We start from the raw sequence: 20,690 nt of genomic DNA on the forward strand, positions 1-20,690 counted from the left end.
ATTTTTAATAAATTCATATTTTTAATAAAATTTATTAAGGGGAGTATAATAATTTTAGTCTTTTAAACATTTTATTTATTAGCTGGCTTTTTAATAAAAATTCTTATTCTTGCTACTATTTTTTATGTTAGTTTTAATAGTACTTATTATATTAGAGCAATTATTATATTTTTATTTTATTTTATAAGATAATGTGCAAATAACACTATGCATGTAATTTTCTAAACATCTTACTATTTTCCATGTGATTATTGTAAATGATTTTAAATATTTTCCGAATTACCTATACAAATTGTTTGTGTTAAAGAAAGATGAAAGAATATTTGATGATAATTTTTAAAATTTTGCACAATTTAATGGGTTAACTTTTTTGTTTGAATTAAAATATTTTGTGGACTATATTGATACATGTAATATTTCCAATTTAAATCATCAAACTCATTTCTAAGTGATTTCAAACAATATCAAAAAACAAGGTGAATATGTTCTTTATATTCTCACCTTTTTTTCTATAGCTCTGAATTTTATTTCACACATGAATAATACTCCCTCCGTCTCACTCTAATTGACAAAATAACTAAATTACAATAACCAATACAAACTAATAAATGACATAGATAGTTACTTCTATACCCTTGTATTGATAATGGAACTAATTAATGCTATTAGTATATTAGTCAAATTCTCATTAAATATTCACCATTTTCCGTAAAAAGTTTAAATTTAAATGAGGGTAAAGATGGAAAGTTAAAGAAAAAAAATTATAGTTATGTTAGTTTTGTCAATTAGAATGGGACACTAAAAACTCCATATTTTGTCAATTAGAGTGGGACGGAGGGAGTATTTTAGAAACATAATTCAGTGTGAGCACACAGTTTTTATAAGTGGGTTAAATCCAGTTACTTCCATTTAGAGTTTGGTGGTTAGGGTAAGTAAATGCTGTTTAAATAGTAAATATCTATTGTAATATTATACTCCCTCCATTTTGAAATAGTTGTCGTTTTAACCATTTTCACATAAATTAAGAAATCAATAAATATGTATAAAATTATAAGTATTTTTACTAAATTAGCCCTTCTTAAAACTTATTAACATTAATTAGTATGATTTTTTATTTGTATTTTTATATTCTTTCAATGAATTAATGAGGGATATATGTGGAAAAATAGCAATAGATGCTTTCTTGATATTCTAAAATGACAAGTATTATAGAACAAAAAAATCTCACTAAAGCGATAACTAATTCATAATGGAGGGAGTAATATTTTTTGAATAATACAATGTCCAATAATTTTGATTAATTCAGTTTTTTTTGGGTTTTTGATATGAAATTTCAAAAATAATCAAACCAATCAAATTATCCAAATTATATACATGCATGATGTTATTTTTGTATTCTTTTAAATTCAAAGTATTTTTACAATATTTTTTCATAGCTTTAATATGTATTTTCTCTCAATATATATAATTAAAAACTAATGTCAAATTATTTTTTATTTTTTTTATTTTTTATTTATCATCTTTAAGAATTAATATTAATAAAATTTAGTTGTTCGGTTAAATAGAATAATTGATCAAACTATATATATTTTTATCACTACGAAATTAAATAAAATTGGTTATAGTTAATTTCGTTCAATTTGATAATCAAATCGATCAATGTACATCCCGGTTCCGGTTATATAAGATTATAAAATTTTATTTCGATAATTTGGTTCGACAATCAAACCGACCCATCGATGGTGATGAAAGGAAATTGTGGATGTAAAAGGTAGTTGAGATTTTGATTTTGGTTAAAAATGGCAAAATTCCATAAAATGGAAACAAACAGCAAAAATCGTGACTGTTAATTGTTTTGTTGCTGAAACCAATGGGCTGTCAAATAAGCAAATCTCCGATCCTAGTCAAAAATTACAATCCATATTTAGAAGGTTCAAAACAGTTTCTTCTTTATTAACTGTGATCGTGTCTTCACGATCCAGATCACTTCTTGTTAACCGTTTAGCCGCATATAATCTCGCCGGTAAATCCAAAAACATACACAATTGGCCGCGTATTTAATTAATTTCTTTTAATCAAATGTTATGGTTCGTCATTCCTCGCGTCACATTACGTAGTCTATAACTGATTCTTTAAGGACAAAAAATCCTTTAACAGTTAACTTAACCCAACCGGTAATTACCTTCCTTAAGAGTCTTTAAACTTAAACCTAACCGGTTAATTCAATTAATTTGACCAAAAATTAAAGGTTACTTCGATTTAGTTCTTTTTATAAAATTCAAATATGGTTCAACAAATTTAAATTGAAAAAATCTATAAAAATAAAATTTATTAAATAGGTTAAACTATAATAATATTTTGATCATTAATTTTTAGTTAAAGTGTAGTCTATTTATTCACTTATTTATGTTGTTTAAATTTTAAAAATATAAATTTATTTTCTATGGAATATAAATAATTAAAAGATTAAATCGATTGTTAAACTAGTGAATTGACAATCACACCAATTTGACCATCGATTTATCTTTTTAAACAAAGATTGTAATGATAATTCATGTTTTTATATTTATTTTAGTTTTAATTAAATGAAAAATTATTCAGTTCATTTATATTCCATAATTTTATGTTGAACTTCATATTTTTTCATTAGCCTTTATTTTTCCTCATAATTCACATTTAGCAAGTTTTTACTATCAAAGATAAATTGTACTATATAGATTAATTCACACAATTAGTGGGTCAAAATCAAAATTTTAAAACTTCTGTTATAGCTCTAAGATCAAGTAATTACACATAATTTAGCAAATAAAATGATTTTGGGTTACTCTTTTCTGGGTTGAGTCAGCTTTGATCTAACCCAGTCAAAAATCATTAATACACTTCACTCAAATTAAGAAAATAAAACATTTACTTCCCATCTTGGAATAATACACACCAAACGACAACAGTTGAACAGTAAGGGCAAACCGGTCAATCCAACTAAGAAAATATAGTCAAGGGGTAAAACAGTCTGCTAGGTTCGGAAACCGAACCTAAAAAACAGCCTCCCAAGGCAGAAGAAGCCTATTATGGTCAGTCTATCCCATAGTTAAAACAGGACCCACCATGAGCGGTTGTCGCGTGCCGCATAGAGGCTCGGTACACGTGGCAAATCTCGAAATCCTTGCGCTGTCGAGTCACTTTTTGCGATACTCATCATCGGGGTTAAAAACATAAATAAAGAAACTCAGTGGACCCCAAAAGTTTGGTGGTCCCCAGATTTCCTTATTTTTAATTTCAAGTAATGCCCCAAGCTTTTTCTATAAAATCTAAATCACCCCTCTTATATTAGATCACTCTAATCTAAAAACCAGAGCAAGCAGGCTTAGTTTCACGACGGTGCTCTGCTCTGAATTCCTCCTCTCTGCTCCGCTTTCTCTCCGGCCAATCACTAATTTTCTTTCCCAGCTTTTTATTCGCTGGCTTTTCGAGTTCTTCGTCGCTGGATCTTGTAAAATCCGTCGTCTATTCATAGCTTAGTGTCGATTTTGTTTTTCTTGATAAGATTTGGTGCTTTTAAGAACTTTTTAAAGGTTTCGTTGGATCTTAAACTCTGCGTTTTGGCTTCTAATACGCGAAGAAAAAGGAAAACTTATCCAACTCAATCCTTAAATTTCGGCTGCTTTTCCGATTTTATCTCTTTCGAATCTTAATTAGCAATTACATCCAATTTATGTAAGAAAAACCATAACAAACAGCGAAAACAGAATTGTCAACAATGTCGGCGACCTCCAGCTCTCTCCTTCAACCGCGAGCTAGCTCTCTGTCTAATCTCGCCAATTCGTCGTCCGTTTCACCTAAACTTGCCGTTATTTCTCCGTTATCACGCCGTAATACAGCAACACGGTGTTCTTCTACGAGAAAATCAACGGTGTTGGATAAGAAAATACTCGGAGCAAAACTTCGGGCGCCTGGATCCGGGAGGCTCCATTTCTGGCAATCAGATGGACCGGGAAAGTCTCCGAAGCTCCGAGTTATGGTTCGCTCCGCATTGTCTGGAGTGCCGGAGAAGCCTCTCGGTCTTTATGATCCGTCTTTTGATAAGGATTCGTGTGGCGTCGGTTTTGTTGCTGAGTTATCCGGTGAAAGTAGCCGCAAAACGGTGAGTTTTGATTAATTAGTTACTAAAACGTACATGAAAATTTAAAGAATATGAACATAATATAGATTTTGTTTTGTTTTAATTTTTTTTTTCAGGTGTCTGATGCGTTGGAGATGTTAATACGCATGTCACACAGAGGCGCGTGTGGCTGCGATGCTAATACCGGTGACGGAGCTGGTATTCTTGTTGCTCTTCCTCACGAATTTTACCAAGAGGTATCACTTTTTCATATATACATTTATTTTAGAGAATTTCTTAGTGTAATATTAGCATTTAAATTTTAATTGTTTTTAAAGATGTTTTTAGAGAAATTCTTATGCAGACCACGTTATCCTTGCAATTGTTTTAAAATAATGGCAATAGTGTAATATTAGCATCTCAATTTCAATTGTTTTTGAAGATGTTTTAGAGAAATTCTTAGATAGACGGATTGAGTCAATCACGATATAAAATGATGGCAATAGTGTAATATTAGCATTAGAATTTTAATATTTTTTAAAGATGATGATTTTTTTCCTTTTTTTTTGAATATTATACGGTTTAATTGAACGTATGATGAGACATGAGAGTGGTTTGTTTTTTGTAGGTTGCTAAAGAAAGTGGTTTTGAGCTACCCGCACTTGGAGAATATGCAGTGGGTATGTTCTTTTTGCCCACATCAGATAATCGAAGGGAAGAGAGCAAAAATGTTTTTACTAAGGTAATTCAGAGGTTAAATTCTGTATTTTTATATGATGAAGGGATGGTTTTTGTTTTTTTATTTTAGAATATTGATGAAATGTTTTTGAATTGTTAAAAGGTTGCGGAATCGCTTGGGCATACAGTTCTTGGTTGGAGGAGAGTGCCGACAGACAATTCAGGATTGGGAAATGCTGCTCTGCAAACTGAACCAGTGGTGGAGCAAGTTTTCCTCACTCCTACCCCTAAATCTAAAGCTGATCTTGAACAGCAGGTACTATCTTCAATGTTTATCTTGTATTACAATTGTTAAATTTACACACTTGTTCATTATATTTTATGGGATTTGAAAATTAAAAAAAGATACATAAAAATGTCTTCTGATTTTCATATTTTCTTATGCAACCATGCAACCATGCAAGACAGTTCTCTATGTTAGACAAACGGATAATTATCTTTGAGGCAAAAATTGTAAATTAAGTTAGTCTCTTTAGTTCCTTACGAAAAAATATTTTGTTCATATCTATTGATTTTCTGAGCTCTATAAGGTGATATGTTTTTCACTGTTCTGTAGATGTACATATTAAGAAGAGTGTCGATGGTTGCTATCCGAGCTGCATTGAACCTTCAACATGGCGGTGTTAGAGACTTCTATATATGTTCTCTTTCGTCTAGGTTTGCACTTAAGAAGAGTTCTTTGCGTCAGAATAGTTTTTATCCACATCTACTGCCTTTTTAACTGAAATAGGTGCATGCTTGGATATGTGCAGGACTGTTGTTTATAAAGGTCAATTAAAGCCAGTACAGGTGAAGGATTACTATTATGCAGATCTTGGCAATGAAAGGTTTACGAGCTACATGGCCCTGGTAATAATTTTATCCATTCACTTTCCTACTTCTCCACTAACTCATACTTTAACAAACAGCATGGCAACCAACGGTAACTGAAGATATGCAAGGTTGAGGAAAGACTTCTGAGGCATTGAAGTTTGAATGATCTCTTAAGTTCTTCCACTCCTTGAATACTTTTGAATTTGGATGCTGGATTGGATGCATTGGGTGAGTTGAGTTGGTAAGGAACCTCATTGTCAAAAGTAAATCATGTTTGCAGAAACTTACTGCACTACTCTCTATGATTAGTTGTTTGAGGTGGGAATTTCAGTTGGTGAGTGAAAGAAAAATTTGTGTAGTCGAGGTTGCTTAGGGGTTTCCATAACGCTCTTTTGTTGGCGCTTCATGCCATGAGGATGGTTCGATGTTTGTGGTTTTCAGATCAGTTTTACTATCATGAATTCATGGATTGAGGGGATGAAATAATATAATGAGTATCATGGTGCTTTTCTGCTGCAGATACACTCACGGTTTTCAACAAATACATTTCCTAGCTGGGATCGTGCTCAACCTATGCGAGTCTTAGGCCATAATGGGGAAATTAATACACTTAGAGGCAACGTGAACTGGTATGTCACCAACACTGATAAAGTTGCGCCCTTAATTTATTAGGGATCCTTGTTTGCATCACCTGCTCTGTTTTGCTGTCTAATTCTTTGACTGATTATCAAACATCAACATCACAACTTGCCATTCAGGATGAAAGCACGTGAAGGTTTACTAAAGTGTAAGGAGCTTGGCCTCTCTAAGAATGAGATGAAGAAGCTTCTACCTATTGTAGATGCTAGTTCTTCTGACTCAGGTGGACTTTTTAATGCTAAATGATAGAATTGAATTTGTATAAGCATGACCTGACCTAGTTTGTTGCTGATTGACAAGTGTCTGAAATGGTTTTAATTTGTAGGGGCTTTTGATGGTGTCCTTGAGCTTCTGGTTCGAGCTGGGAGAAGTCTCCCAGAAGCTGTAATGATGATGATCCCCGAAGCTTGGCAGAATGATAAAAATATGGACCCTCAACGGAAGGCCTTGTACGAATACTTCTCAGCCCTCATGGAGCCCTGGGATGGGCCTGCACTTATCTCATGTAATAGTCTTTTAGTTGATGCATGATCATTTCATATTGCTATTATATACAAAGTTAGTGTGTAGCTTTTGCTCATTGGATGCTATTTACATTCTATAGTTACCGATGGCCGATACCTTGGAGCTACTTTAGACCGCAATGGACTGCGTCCAGGAAGGTTTTACGTCACTCGAAGTGGACGAGTTATTATGGCTAGTGAAGTTGGTGTTGTGGATATTCCACCTGAAGATGTCCTTAGAAAAGGAAGACTTAATCCCGGGATGATGCTTCTGGTGGATTTTGAGAAACATATTGTAGTAGATGATGAAGCCTTGAAGCAACAATACTCCCTAGCAAGGCCCTATGGCGAGTGGCTGAAAAGGCAGAAGATCACACTGAAGGACATTGTTAGCTCAGTGCCTGATTCTGATCTGACCCTTCCTGCTATTGCAGGATCTGTTCCTGTATGGTTCTTTTGTACTTTCTTGCATTACATCCATTTCCTTTTCATGTTATACTGCCTTACCAGTTTATTCATATAATATGAGATATTTGTAACTTCAGGTGTCTAATGATGACGACAACATGGAGAACTTGGGCATCCGTGGTTTACTATCACCGCTGAAAGCTTTTGGGTATGTAAAACTTTGCCTGGTCTATGTGTTTTGCACTCTGTTGTTTATGAATTTTATATGACGTGATACTTGCGAAACCATATGTAGCTACACTATTGAAGCCTTGGAGATGCTGTTGCTTCCCATGGCAAAACATGGGTCAGAGGCTCTTGGTTCAATGGGAAATGATGCTCCTTTGGCCGTCATGTCTGACAGAGAAAAACTTACTTTTGAGTATTTCAAGCAAATGTTTGCTCAAGTGACAAATCCCCCAATTGATCCTATAAGAGAGAAGATAGTCACTTCCATGGAGTGCATGATTGGACCAGAAGGTGATCTGACAGAAACAACCGAGGAGCAATGCCATCGCCTATCACTAAAAGGTCCTCTTTTGTCCATTGAGGAAATGGAAGCCATTAAAAAGATGAACTACAGAGGTTGGCGAAGCAAAGTTGTAGATATTACTTATTTGAAGAAATATGGTAGAAAGGGGTTAGAGGAGACCTTAGATAGGATTTGTGCTGAAGCACGTGATGCAATTAAAGAGGGTTATAATTTGCTGGTTCTGTCTGACAGAGGTATGAAATTTGAGTAGTTTATTAATATTGCATCCAATTGATTAATGGTCAATAATCTATATATTAATCTATTATTTTCCTGCTGTTTTTTCATCATGTGCAGCCTTCTCATCAAAGCGCGTTGCTGTAAGCTCTCTTTTGGCTGTTGGCGCTGTCCATCACCATCTAGTTAAAAAACTTGAGCGTACCAGAATAAGTTTGATAGTTGAATCTGCAGAACCTCGGGAAGTGCACCATTTCTGTACGCTGGTTGGTTTTGGTGCTGATGCCATTTCCCCATACCTAGCCATAGAGGCCATTTGGAGATTACAGGTAGATGGAAAGATCCCACCTAAATCTACTGGAGAATTTCACTCAAAGGAAGAGTTAGTCAAAAAGTACTTTAAAGCAAGCAACTATGGAATGATGAAAGTTCTTGCTAAAATGGGAATTTCGACTTTGGCCTCATATAAGGGTGCTCAGATTTTTGAAGCTCTGGGTCTTTCTTCGGAAGTGATTGAGAAGTGCTTTGCAGGAACACCCAGCAGAGTTGAGGGAGCAACTTTTGAGATGCTTGCCCGTGATGCACTTCATTTGCATGAATTGGCATTTCCCACCCGTGTCTTCCCTCCTGGAAGTGCTGAATCGGTAGCTCTACCCAATCCTGGGGATTACCATTGGAGAAAAGGTGGCGAAATCCACTTGAATGATCCTCTTGCTATAGCAAAGCTTCAAGAAGCTGCCAGAGGTAACAGCGTGGCAGCATACAAGGAATATTCTAAACGCATTCAAGAGTTGAACAAGGCCTGCAATTTGCGTGGACTTCTGAAGTTCAAAGACTCGGAATTTAAAATTCCATTAGATGAAGTTGAACCAGCCAGTGAGATTGTTAAACGGTTCTGTACTGGGGCTATGAGCTATGGATCAATATCATTGGAGGCACACACAACTCTGGCTATTGCTATGAATACAATAGGAGGGAAATCAAACACAGGTATTCTGAATGCTAATTGGTTGTGATATTTAATGCAGTTAATTTAGTTTTATCTTTTTAAATTGTGTTACTTTTGAAAAATAATAATTATTGACTGAAAGTATTAGGTGGTGTGGTTTCAGTTTCCCAATAAATATTTTTTCCTTATTCTTAATTTTGTTCATTATGTTCTTAAAGGCGAGGGAGGTGAACAACCATCTCGCATGGAGCCTCTTTCAGATGGGTCCATGAATCTGAAGAGAAGTGCAATTAAGCAGGTTGCAAGTGGGAGATTTGGAGTTTCAAGTTATTATCTAACAAATGCTGATGAATTACAGATTAAGATGGCCCAGGTAATATTCAAATAGCATACTTTAATTATTGCTGCAGTTGATGAGTTTGAGCTACCATTTAGCCCCTGATTTCCTGTTGGAACAGAGGTTCCCATTGTTTATGAATTTATGTTCATGGCAGATGATGCTGTGTAGCAAAGCACCTATGGGTGCATTTGCGCTTTAATTGATACCTACTTTGACATTTGGTGAGGTTTAATAAAAACTGAATTCATTTGTTAATTCACCTATTACTCTGTTCTAAGTATCATCCGCCTTGGTTCACAGGGTGCCAAGCCTGGAGAGGGAGGTGAGCTTCCTGGCCACAAGGTCATAGGAGACATTGCAGTTACCAGAAATTCTACAGCTGGTGTGGGACTTATCAGTCCTCCCCCTCATCATGATATATATTCAATTGAAGACCTTGCCCAATTGATTCATGATCTTAAGGTTTGAACATATTCGCTGATTTATGTTTTCTGTTGTACTGAAATTTACAGTCCATTCTAGACTCTTTGATTTGATTCCATGTCAAGATTGTTTTCTTTTCACTCTTGGTTCAAGATGGAAATATCAGTTCCGTCCTTCGAATTGTTCTCTTATCCTCATTTCTCTGTTCTTCTTTGCAGAATTCGAATCCAGGAGCTCGTATAAGTGTCAAATTAGTATCTGAAGCAGGCGTGGGGGTCATTGCTAGTGGGGTGGTGAAGGGGCATGCTGACCATGTTTTGATATCGGGTCATGATGGTGGTACAGGGGCTTCTAGATGGACTGGCATCAAGAATGCTGGGCTCCCATGGGAATTAGGATTAGCTGAGACCCATCAAACACTTGTTGCTAATGACCTTCGTGGCCGCACAGTTCTTCAGACAGATGGCCAACTGAAAACTGGTAGAGATGTGGCTGTTGCTGCACTTCTTGGTGCAGAAGAATTTGGCTTCAGCACCGCACCTCTTATAACACTCGGCTGTATTATGATGCGAAAGTGTCATAAGAACACTTGTCCTGTTGGTATTGCCACCCAAGATCCAGTTCTGAGGGAGAAGTTTGCTGGAGAGCCTGAACATGTTATCAACTTCTTCTTTATGCTAGCAGAGGAACTCAGGGAGATAATGTCTCAGCTTGGTTTCCGAACTCTCCGGGAGATGGTGGGTCGCTCTGACATGCTTGAAGTTGACAAAGAAGTCATCAAGAACAATGAGAAGTTGGAAAATATTGATCTCTCTCTATTACTCAGACCTGCTGCTGATATTCGTCCTGAAGCTGCCCAATACTGTGTCCAAAGGCAAGATCATGGCTTGGACATGGCTTTGGATCAAAAATTGATAAGCCTCTCCCAGGCTGCACTGGAGAAAAGTCTTCCTGTGTACATTCAGACACCAATATGCAATGTGAACCGTGCTGTTGGTACAATGCTTAGTCATGAAGTTACCAAGCGTTACCACTTGTCTGGGCTTCGTTCAGATACAATTCATATCAAGCTTACAGGAAGTGCCGGCCAGAGTCTGGGAGCTTTCCTTTGTCCCGGCATTACACTAGAGCTAGAAGGTGACAGCAACGACTATGTTGGCAAAGGATTGTCAGGTGGGAAGGTTGTAGTTTATCCTCCAAAAGGCAGCCTATTTGATCCGAAAGAGAATATAGTTATCGGCAACGTAGCTCTTTATGGTGCCACAAATGGTGAGGCATATTTTAATGGAATGGCTGCAGAAAGGTTCTGTGTCCGTAATTCTGGAGCCAGAGCAGTTGTGGAGGGTGTTGGTGATCATGGTTGTGAATACATGACTGGTGGTACTGTTGTTGTGCTTGGAAAAACTGGAAGGAATTTTGCAGCAGGTATGAGTGGTGGTATTGCTTATATTCTTGATGTGGATGGGAAATTTCATTCTCGATGCAATCTTGAGCTGGTAGATCTTGATAAAGTAGAGGAAGAAGAGGATATTATGACACTCAGAATGATGATACAGCAACATCAACGTCATACAAACAGCCAACTTGCTAAAGAAGTTCTTGCTGATTTGGACAATCTTCTGCCTAAGTTTATCAAAGTCTTCCCTAGGGATTACAAACGTATTCTTGCCAACATGAAACAGGAAGCATCCTTAAAAGATGCGGTAGAGGAAGATGCTAATGAAGCTGAGGATCAGGATGAAGCAGAGTTAAAAGAGAAGGATGCCTTTGAGGAGCTTAAGAAGATGGCAGCATCATCTTTGAATGGGAAATCCAATCAGGTAAAGTTCTCTAAGAGTGTGCTGCCATAGAGCAGGTGAATCTGCACCTATCCAATAAACTCATCCCTTTCACTCTATCAATGGAAAACTCACACCTTCTTAGTATTAAGTTTAAATGTAGTCCTTTGACCTTTCCATGTTTTAAAGCTGGAAAAATGAAGTTTATGTCTTCTAGTTATGAATATCAATACGTAAATCTGAAGAATTTGAATTTGCGGAAGCTTGAAAAAGCTGAGCCATTAAAATGTAATACTTTGACCTTGGAATTGAGTTTAAATGTAATCCTTTGATCTTTCCATGTTTTGCAGCCGAAATAATGAAATTTATGACTTACTAGCTGTTATGAATATGAATGCAGAAATCTGAAGTATTTTAATTTGCAGGAGGTTGAAAAAGCTGATGCAGCAAAAAGGCCTACTGAGGTTAATGCTCCGGTTAAGCACAGAGGCTTTGTCGCATATGAACGTGAGGGTGTTCGATACAGAGATCCAAATATCCGAATGAATGACTGGAAGGAAGTTATGCTGGAATCAGAACCTGGTCCTCTTTTAAAGACTCAGTCAGCTCGTTGCATGGACTGTGGTACACCTTTCTGCCATCAAGTAAGAGTTGCTATGTCTTTTGCTTTTAATGAACATTTATTGGCTATTCTTGTTCACTTTTCTGACACTAATATTTTAAGTAACTGCTACCAACTAAATCTGCCAACAAAAATAATGCAGGAGAACTCTGGATGTCCTTTGGGGAACAAGATACCTGAATTTAATGAATTAGTGTACCAAAATAGGTGGCGTGAAGCATTGGATCGCCTCCTTGAGACTAATAATTTTCCAGAGTTTACTGGCCGAGTGTGCCCTGCCCCTTGTGAAGGTTCTTGTGTACTTGGCATTATTGAGAACCCTGTTTCTATCAAAAGCATTGAGTGCAGTATCATTGATAAGGCATTTGATGAAGGGTGGATGGTGCCTCGGCCACCCCTGAAGAGAACGGGGTATGTCTATACTACACGTCACCTATAATCTGCATCTCTTTACTCTAATATCTTCTCTGATTTGCATTTTTTTAAAAATGAGATCCCATAGCTGGTATTGATTGGAACAATTGTATTGTAACTTATTTGCTTGATATATACTAGTCTTATGTTTCTGAATAGTCATTTGTCTATTAATTTATATGAAATATCCCAGATAGACTTAAAATAACACATATTGCTTTTTCTTACAGGAAAAAGGTCGCTATTGTTGGAAGTGGACCAGCTGGATTGGCTGCTGCTGATCAACTAAACAGAATGGGTCACTTAGTGACAGTGTACGAGCGAGCTGATAGAATTGGAGGGTTAATGATGTATGGAGTGCCCAACATGAAGACTGACAAAGTGGATGTAGTTCAGCGCCGAGTTAATCTGATGGCCGAAGAGGGCACCAATTTTGTTGTCAATGCTAATGTTGGGACTGATCCTCTCTACTCTCTTGATCGGCTCCGAGAGGAGAATGATGCTATTATTTTGGCAGTAGGAGCGACAAAGGCTAGGTAAAACAATTGTTAACTGTCGTCCAATTGAAGTAATATGGAAAAAGGTAAACAAAATAACATGTAATTTATTTTTTCCTGCAGGGACCTTCCTGTACCAGGGAGGGAATTATCAGGAGTCCATTTTGCCATGGAGTTTCTTCATTCCAATACAAAAAGTTTACTAGATAGTAATTTAGAGGATGGTAATTACATATCTGCTAAGGGTAAAAAGGTAGTTGTCATTGGTGGAGGTGACACCGGTACAGATTGCATCGGTACATCTATTCGGCATGGCTGTAGTAGCATCGTAAATCTAGAGCTTCTACCTGAGCCACCACTAACTAGAGCTCCCGGAAACCCATGGCCACAGGTCTGATTTATATTGATGCTTTTCGTCTCTTTGTTCTTAATTTCGTAATAATCACACCCCAGATTTTCATGATATTTTGAGTTATGCTTTAACTTTGTTTTTCTGATATGATCAGTGATTCAGTTTTGTCCTTGAAAAATGACACTTTTGCAAATTTAGACATCTTCAGAAAGAAAACAGTAGAAAATAATCTATGTTTAGGCAGCTAGGCATAAACCTTGCTCTGATACCAAGTAGAAAATAATTAGGTGGAATGATTTTCCATTAATCTTATAAGAGTATTTATACGATTACATATTCCTATTAATGGTAGGACAACTATACAGAATCCTAGAGATATATGGTAAGACAGCTATACTAGAAACTAAATAGGAAAAGAACTAATATGTCAACAAAAACCAATGTTGATGTTACTCTTTGTTTGCGGAACTTTTTCTATGTTTAGTTTTTAATACCTTTCATTATGTAGTGGCCTCGCACTTTCCGTGTGGATTATGGGCATCAAGAAGCTGCTTCTAAGTTTGGCAAAGACCCGAGGTCTTATGAAGTTTTGACAAAGCGTTTTATCGGAGATGAAAATGGAAATGTAAAAGGACTTGAGACCGTATGCGTCAGTTGGGAGAAGGATGCTAGTGGGAGATTTCAGTTTAAGGAGGTCGAGGGCAGCCAAGAAATTATAGAGGCCGACCTTGTCCTATTAGCCATGGGGTTCCTTGGTCCTGAGTCGGTAAGTAGCCAATTTCTATTAGCCATGTTTCTCGAATTAATCTACGTAGCCATTATCCAATCATTCATTTATGAGTGCTTGCTAATGCTTTTGCCATATATTCTTCAGAATGTGGCAGACAAGTTGGGCTTGGAGCAGGACAATAGATCAAACTTGAAGGCAGATTATGGCCGTTTCGCGACCAATGTAGACGGTGTATTTGCAGCAGGGGATTGCCGGCGCGGGCAATCTCTTGTTGTGTGGGCTATATCAGAGGGTCGCCAAGCTGCTTCTCAGGTTGATAAATATCTCACAAAAGAAGACGACGATGTCGCAAGTACAGATAACACCCAGGATGATCTTGTGAAGAGACACCAAGATCTCACAAAGAGGCAACGAGAGCAAACAGTCATGACGTAGATGAGACGACTTATAGAAATTGATTCACTTACATGTTGAAAAATCCTGAAGTCAGTAGAGAATCCATGAACTTTGGAGCTAATTGACAGGGAAAAGGTGGAGTCATGCTTAGTAGAGAGCAAGCTTCCTCGGGGGTGGGTACAGGAAGTAGAAAATATAAGTATTTTTTATTTATATGATATTGTTGATAGGCTCAGTCTGCTTGTTTGGGAATTTAGTTATGTTTATGTTGTTATTCAGGAACGATGTACAGTTTTGTTTCTCAATCTTCAAATATATGGGAAATTTCTGTTTAGTTGTTTGTTTTTCAAGTATTAGGATCAATTCATAGGCACTGACCTCTCCTGGCCTCTTTTTTGCTTCCTTTTTGCTGTTTTTTTAAAAGAGATAAATATATAAGATATAATATTAATACATTTACAACATTGATATATAACCGGTGTTTGTAAATATGTCCAAACTTTTTAAGCCATCCATGCCGTTTTTACGTTTAATGCATCGCCTTATGAAATTCACCATGGCGGAACGATGCAGCAGCCGCCGCTTGACGCTTGCAACTTTCTCCAAGACAACCTTCCATAAATCTTCAATAAATTTTTACCTTCATGCCTGAACCCAAGAACATAATATTTGCCATGTTGATTTATGTCAATTTAGTTATGTGAACATTTTAGATAAGATGATATTCACAATTCAGGGAATGTGAGCTATAACTCGGATGGTGTAAGCATCGGCCAACATCCTACCAAGGTTAAAGATTTTCATGCATACTGAGTTTCAATTTGATATTAATCGATTGCTTCAAAGAATAAACAAATTAAGCTCAAGTCTCACAAAATCAAAATCACTTGAAATGATCTAAACTATTATAAATTTACAGCCAAAATAGCCTATTCAAGGTATTTGTATTAAGCATACACATCAAATATAAAATAAACTTTATATATTGATTGGAAAAGTAATTTGAGGTTCATTTTTACATACTAAAGGGTCGGATAACGAAAAACCCTTTTTTTATTAGCTCCGGCAATCCTCCATAAAGCTTACCGGCTGGAGTCAGAAGGACCCTCCCAGCTGCACATGAGCAATAGAAAATGCAAATCAGTATTTTGGTCAAGCGAGATAGATACATTAAGAATACATGCTTTCAGAAGGAGCTAGAAAAAAAATGGGGATATGTTTGCTTTAACTCAAAACAATAATGCAAAAACTCTAAAAGGTGATAAGCTATATTTTAAAACTGCCTGATTTTTTTTTCAGAAAGCTAGGGGCAAAACTCTTTTGGCCAGAATGAGGAAAATTACGTTTAATACAGAGGTATATATGATTTGGACAGCCAGGAATTCTTGAATTATTCATAATCTTCAATTTTCTGTAGATAAGAGGGTTATAAACTTATCTAGTCCTACATTTCAACATTTCGTTTCCGGAGACAATTCTAAACCTCTAAAACTTCATATGTATAACCTATCCTTTTATGTTTCTCGTTTCAGCAATACACGTTTCAATGTTTTTCGTGTTGTTTGAAGTTTTGTAGCAGTTATAGTAGTTCTCAAGGTAGGTAGTTGTTAGATCAACGGGTTTGATTGGTTTTCACAGCCCTGGCTGTGAAGATGTATATCAGTTATGCAGTTAGTAAAATAACCTTTTTTCACTTCTTCAAAGGATTTGGTCATGCACCACTCCAGAATTTTTAAAACCCAAGAAATATAAATTTGGAATGAACAAAAAGAATATGACAAAGGCTTACCATAATAGCTTCTATTTCTCTCTCTGAGACCGGAGTGCGCTTAGGCTGAAGAGAAGCTTTGCCTCCAACAGCAGTGTTAGCGGGTGATGCTGGAACATCAGATCCAGACATTTCTTGACTAGCTGCTGCTTTAGTTTGGGAAGTGGCAACTGAACCTACATATGTGCAAATTTTTTTCTTTTTCAGATCAACCATAGTCCATATGAATAACTTAGAAATAAACAAATAAGACGCGGCAAAATGTATGAATATTACATTAACCACCACCAGCAGCAGATGAACAAAGCCAACTTCTTTTCTTGTATTCATATGGAATTAGGAATGAGCAAAGGGTCATTACTCATTGCAATGCTTGAACTCGTACGTCAGAGTCAATTAACTCACACTTAGCCATTTAATCAATTAGGAGAATACTAATTAACCCTCAAATTGGATAAAATGAACGTGCCCAGAGGCCTGGATGACCTAATTTGGAGATTAAGTGCGCGCTAATCGACAATGACACATAAATTTAGAGACAGCGACGACCCTTGTTCGATTAGGAATTGAGTAAATTGAATTCAGTAATCTACATTAAATGTAAAATGAAAATTAAGCAAACAAATAAAGCTCAAATTAAGTAAACAAAAGCTTCAATTAAATCACCACATGGCATGAATTGAAAATTACTCCACCCACAGTACAAATTGATCTCATGCTTTATTCTAATAATTCAGCTGACGGATTTTTTTCAAGCTAATTCAATCAAAATTTAGTACAGTGCATGATGCAATTAGAGGCGGAAATAAAATTGATTGAAACCTGAAGAAGAATTTAGGGATTTAGCGTGTCGATTTGGGAATTGAATTCTTGGAATTCGCTTCATCATCATCTGTCCTACTCCCATTTCTACACCTTTCAACTTTACCTTCTCTATCTTCTTCCTTTTGCACACATGAAATGCTCACCTGGGCTGGGCTTCTAATAAACTCCCATTGGCCTTTTACTAAAAAATGTCACTTTTTGGTACGCTTTTGGTAGATTATTGGTACATTTTTAATCGGATATTTTTTAAAATTGGTAAAAAATATAGTTTTATAGAAAAATAATCATATTTTTGAAAGGTGCCTTCTCTCTACACATAGAAAGAGAGTTTATTTTATAAAGAGAAAGTTCGATTTTCTTTGATTTCTAACGCGGGAGACAGTGATTTTTGCCTTTTAACTGAAAATCGTAGTCTCTTGACTTGTTCATTTCTATGTTTATCTAGTTTTAAATAAATTGCTCCGTTTTTTGAGGTTTTTTGTGTTTTGTTATATTTCAAGTTTATGCGTGTAGATATTTGGATGTTCAAAATTTTATGGTTTTTGTTAAATTTTCGAGTTTATTTGTGTAAATTTTTAAATCGTACAAGATTTTTCAGCACTTGTTCAAACTTTAAATTCAAGTTCCTGAAAATGCAAGGTTTAGTCTCGTAGTTTGAAGTAACCCAAAAATGAAAATTCTATTTAGTGTAATCGGTGCCGGGAAATTCTCTATGCTCATCCGATTATTATCGCATTCAAAATTTACACTTTTAAATTTTTATTATTGTTTTATTTTTCTTTTTCAGATTGATTACATGCTTTTAACTTGTTTTTTTTCTTTTTATAATTTTGATTTACGATATATTTCGATGTTAGGTTGTAATTCCGATTTTTTTTAATATTGTCAAAAAAAATCAGAGCGTATTTTTATAAATTGTTTTTTTTATTAAAGTACATGGCGTACTTTTCCGTGTTTTTTTGCCTATAATCAAATATGTAATACGACGCCGTACCAACCTAATTCCAAAAGCTCGCCGACTCCAACAATTTCAGATCAAAATTTGTAAGCTTAATAGGGCTGTGTCGTGTTTAATTCAATCACCAAGAACAACAATGGCGAAAAACATTCTCGGCCGTCTCCTTTCATCATCCTTATCCAACATTCCGATCAAATCCTCCGACTCAGTCACAACTCGCTCGCCATCATACATCTTACTGAGCCGAGTCACGATGAGTTCCTCATCCCAAAAGCAACCGCAATCTGATCAAATCCCTAACAAGAAAAACGGCGACAAAAATGAACCGAAGAACAAACAGAATCCTAAAGATACTGAAGAATTCGGTGGACCTAAAGGACCTGAGCCAACTCGTTACGGCGATTGGGAGCGGAATGGCCGCTGCTCTGATTTCTGATTTTTCTCACTGTATGTTTTAATATTAATTTAATTCACTGTTGTGAGTCCGTTATAGAATTATTATTAATCGTTGCTTTTTCAATTATTATGAATCTTGCTGTATTGTAAAATATATTAAAAGTTTTATCAAATTAAATAATTAATGTGACGAGTACAATTACGGTATCAATTTTGTTAAGTATATATATTAATATAAGCATGAATTGTGATATCAGCACATTATGTATTCTTTATTTTAATAATTGTTCTTATTTGGAGTATAATATTGATCTTTAAGATTCAAATTCAACTTAATTTAGAGTGAATTTGCAACTGGGGTTTTTGAATGATTTGATTATGAATATTAAGGATGTAATTGGGGAAAAGCAATGGGTTAAATAGATTAAGAAAAGGTAAAATAAAGGCTCCATTATGCATACTTTTTATTGGACTAGAAAACATGGTGTGCTAGAATGATTCAAATCAGGAAAATGTATGAAGTTTGATAAAAACAAATTTGGAAGTCTGATGATGGCTTGCTAAATGTCAAATGGGTTACCTTATTGTTTTCTTTCAACTTGTATTGTATTAAAGTTGGTGGGCATTATATTATGATAATTTCTTACTCAGCTCGGTTCCATACTTTGTTCATCACATTCTTTTTCAAGTTTCGACCGAAAAATATGTCGGATAAGACGAGAAAAAAAGTATGTAGGGTGATATTTGGTTGGATATGTGCGTAGAGAAAAAGATGTACGGTTATTTTACCAACCTGTAATAATTGTAACCTGGCCGGTTAGAATTAATTTATAAAGTCAAACTCTTCCTAATTCACTCTAGCTCAGATTATCTATAAGGTTAAAAAATTTGGAGATCATTACACATAAAGTTTACTGATTTCTAAGCAAAGATCATCACATATAAGATATAAAGATCATTCGACAGAGATCATCCCATTCAAGGTATGAAATATGACTTTGATTATCTTAAATTAAATCTAGCCTTTTAGCATTTTAATGTAACTTATATATCATGTTCTCCACCACTTTTATGTAATGGTTATGTATTCATTATTTCATCAAATTTTAATATAATAAATGAGTTAAACACAGTTATATAAAGGGGTAAGGTGCCTAAGCTGTTACTCTTATCTTATTATTTTTATACAGGTAAAAATATTGACTTATGTCTTGGAGTCGACTTCTAGATGAAGAAGTCTTGGTCTTTTTCACTTTTAATTTATTTTGCAGGATGAACATTAGTACAAGTTTACATGGCATACTCTTGGAGAATACAGGTATTATTCAATTATTTATATCTAGTTGGAGTTGCTTGATTATTTTGTAACTTTATTATATCATCGGTATTTAAATTGTTTAGTATCTGTTCAGTATATGTATTTTTTTTTGTTATTTTTCGGTTATTTATCTACTAAAAGGATAAATTTGTAAATTTCATTGTTATATTAATTAAAAATCAATATTAGTGTGTGCAAATGATGCGCTTGTATATTTGGAAGTTAAATTGGTAATTAGTAAATTTGAAATTTTATCTAACTTAATCATTCATGACTGATCTCGTTTGATACATTTAAAAAAATTGAAATACTACTTTAAAAAAAACATAATCAAAGTAATAAGTTCACAAAGGTTTAGACAACACTGATTTATTGTTTTATTTTTATTTTTATGCTAAAAGACTTTGATTAAAGTAATATGTGAATGCCAAATGTATTACATAGTATTTTGTAGGTAATGTGTGCAGAAGTTTTATCATTAAGCTGTATAGAAATTTCACTAGAACTAGTTTACCTTTTGGCCTGAAGATCTTGTTAATAAACAAAATTTTGTGGGGTCGTGACTATTTCCTTACAAACTTCTCATTTATGTTTTGAATAAAGAAACCGGTAATTAATGATTAAACTTATTAAGTTTTTGATTAACATTAACAATAATCCATGTCGGATGGGTGGAAGGAGTAGTGTACTTTTATTGAGGGCAACTACACATTCAGTGAATAGAAACAAATATTCAAAACATAGTGTCCACATCCTTAATATGCCACTAATTATGGATAAGAAATGCAACAGACACTACTACATGCTAATTAGGCCTACATGTATCTATGCTTTTCTTTTCATACTTAAAAAACGAAAATTAGACTGATAAACCGATTTAGATATTATTTTATTTTTGTCAAAGAAATTTAATTTTATTATTCAATTGTTCAGAAATTGATCTATTATTATTAATTTGCAATAAAAAAATACAGAA

At 35.1% G+C, this 20,690-nt stretch overlaps 2 protein-coding genes across 4 annotated transcripts; both read left to right on the forward strand.

Annotated features, from left to right (window-relative positions):
• The first annotated feature begins 3,330 nt into the window (after positions 1-3,330).
• On the forward strand, positions 3,331-14,783 carry LOC126671937 (glutamate synthase [NADH], amyloplastic). Of its 3 annotated transcripts, XM_050365771.2 has the most exons (22): positions 3,331-4,141; positions 4,237-4,356; positions 4,728-4,841; positions 4,941-5,093; positions 5,394-5,494; positions 5,590-5,686; positions 6,170-6,279; positions 6,409-6,512; positions 6,615-6,794; positions 6,894-7,237; positions 7,338-7,408; positions 7,496-7,965; positions 8,069-8,938; positions 9,116-9,270; positions 9,538-9,699; positions 9,879-11,480; positions 11,864-12,082; positions 12,203-12,471; positions 12,705-13,010; positions 13,095-13,362; positions 13,832-14,089; positions 14,198-14,783. In XM_050365771.2, exons 1-22 carry the CDS (start codon positions 3,758-3,760, stop codon positions 14,486-14,488), a joined length of 6,648 nt encoding a protein of 2,215 aa, XP_050221728.1. In that variant the 5' UTR covers positions 3,331-3,757; the 3' UTR covers positions 14,489-14,783. The 3 variants fall into 3 exon arrangements, with proteins under 3 accessions (XP_050221728.1, XP_050221729.1, XP_050221730.1); XM_050365772.2 differs by lacking the exons at positions 3,331-4,141; positions 4,237-4,356; positions 4,728-4,841; ... (1 more) ...; positions 5,394-5,494; positions 5,590-5,686 and adding an exon at positions 5,744-5,878; XM_050365773.2 differs by lacking the exons at positions 3,331-4,141; positions 4,237-4,356; positions 4,728-4,841; ... (1 more) ...; positions 5,394-5,494; positions 5,590-5,686 and adding an exon at positions 5,799-5,891.
• A 3,251-nt stretch (positions 14,784-18,034) lies between these two features.
• Positions 18,035-18,603, forward strand: LOC126671956 (uncharacterized). The gene has a single exon (XM_050365803.2). The coding sequence runs from the start codon at positions 18,137-18,139 to the stop codon at positions 18,434-18,436; it is 300 nt and encodes a 99-aa protein (XP_050221760.1). The 5' UTR covers positions 18,035-18,136; the 3' UTR covers positions 18,437-18,603.
• Positions 18,604-20,690: the final 2,087 nt, after the last annotated feature.

Source organism: Mercurialis annua, linkage group LG3 (genome assembly GCF_937616625.2).
Source record: "Mercurialis annua linkage group LG3, ddMerAnnu1.2, whole genome shotgun sequence".
NCBI classification, from domain to species: Eukaryota; Viridiplantae; Streptophyta; class Magnoliopsida; order Malpighiales; family Euphorbiaceae; genus Mercurialis; species Mercurialis annua.

What these genes read in the sequence shown, in the direction of transcription:
- LOC126671937 (XM_050365771.2), top strand. Translation starts at nt 3,758, where the DNA reads ATGTCGGCGACCTCCAGCTCTCTCCTTCAACCGCGAGCTAGCTCTCTG. An exon ending in GCAAAAATGTTTTTACTAAG is followed by an intron (nt 4,842 to 4,940) that starts GTAATTCAGAGG and finishes AATTGTTAAAAG; the next exon opens with GTTGCGGAATCGCTTGGGCA. An exon ending in TTACGAGCTACATGGCCCTG is followed by an intron (nt 5,687 to 6,169) that starts GTAATAATTTTA and finishes TTTCTGCTGCAG; the next exon opens with ATACACTCACGGTTTTCAAC.
- LOC126671956 (XM_050365803.2), top strand. Translation starts at nt 18,137, where the DNA reads ATGGCGAAAAACATTCTCGGCCGTCTCCTTTCATCATCCTTATCCAAC.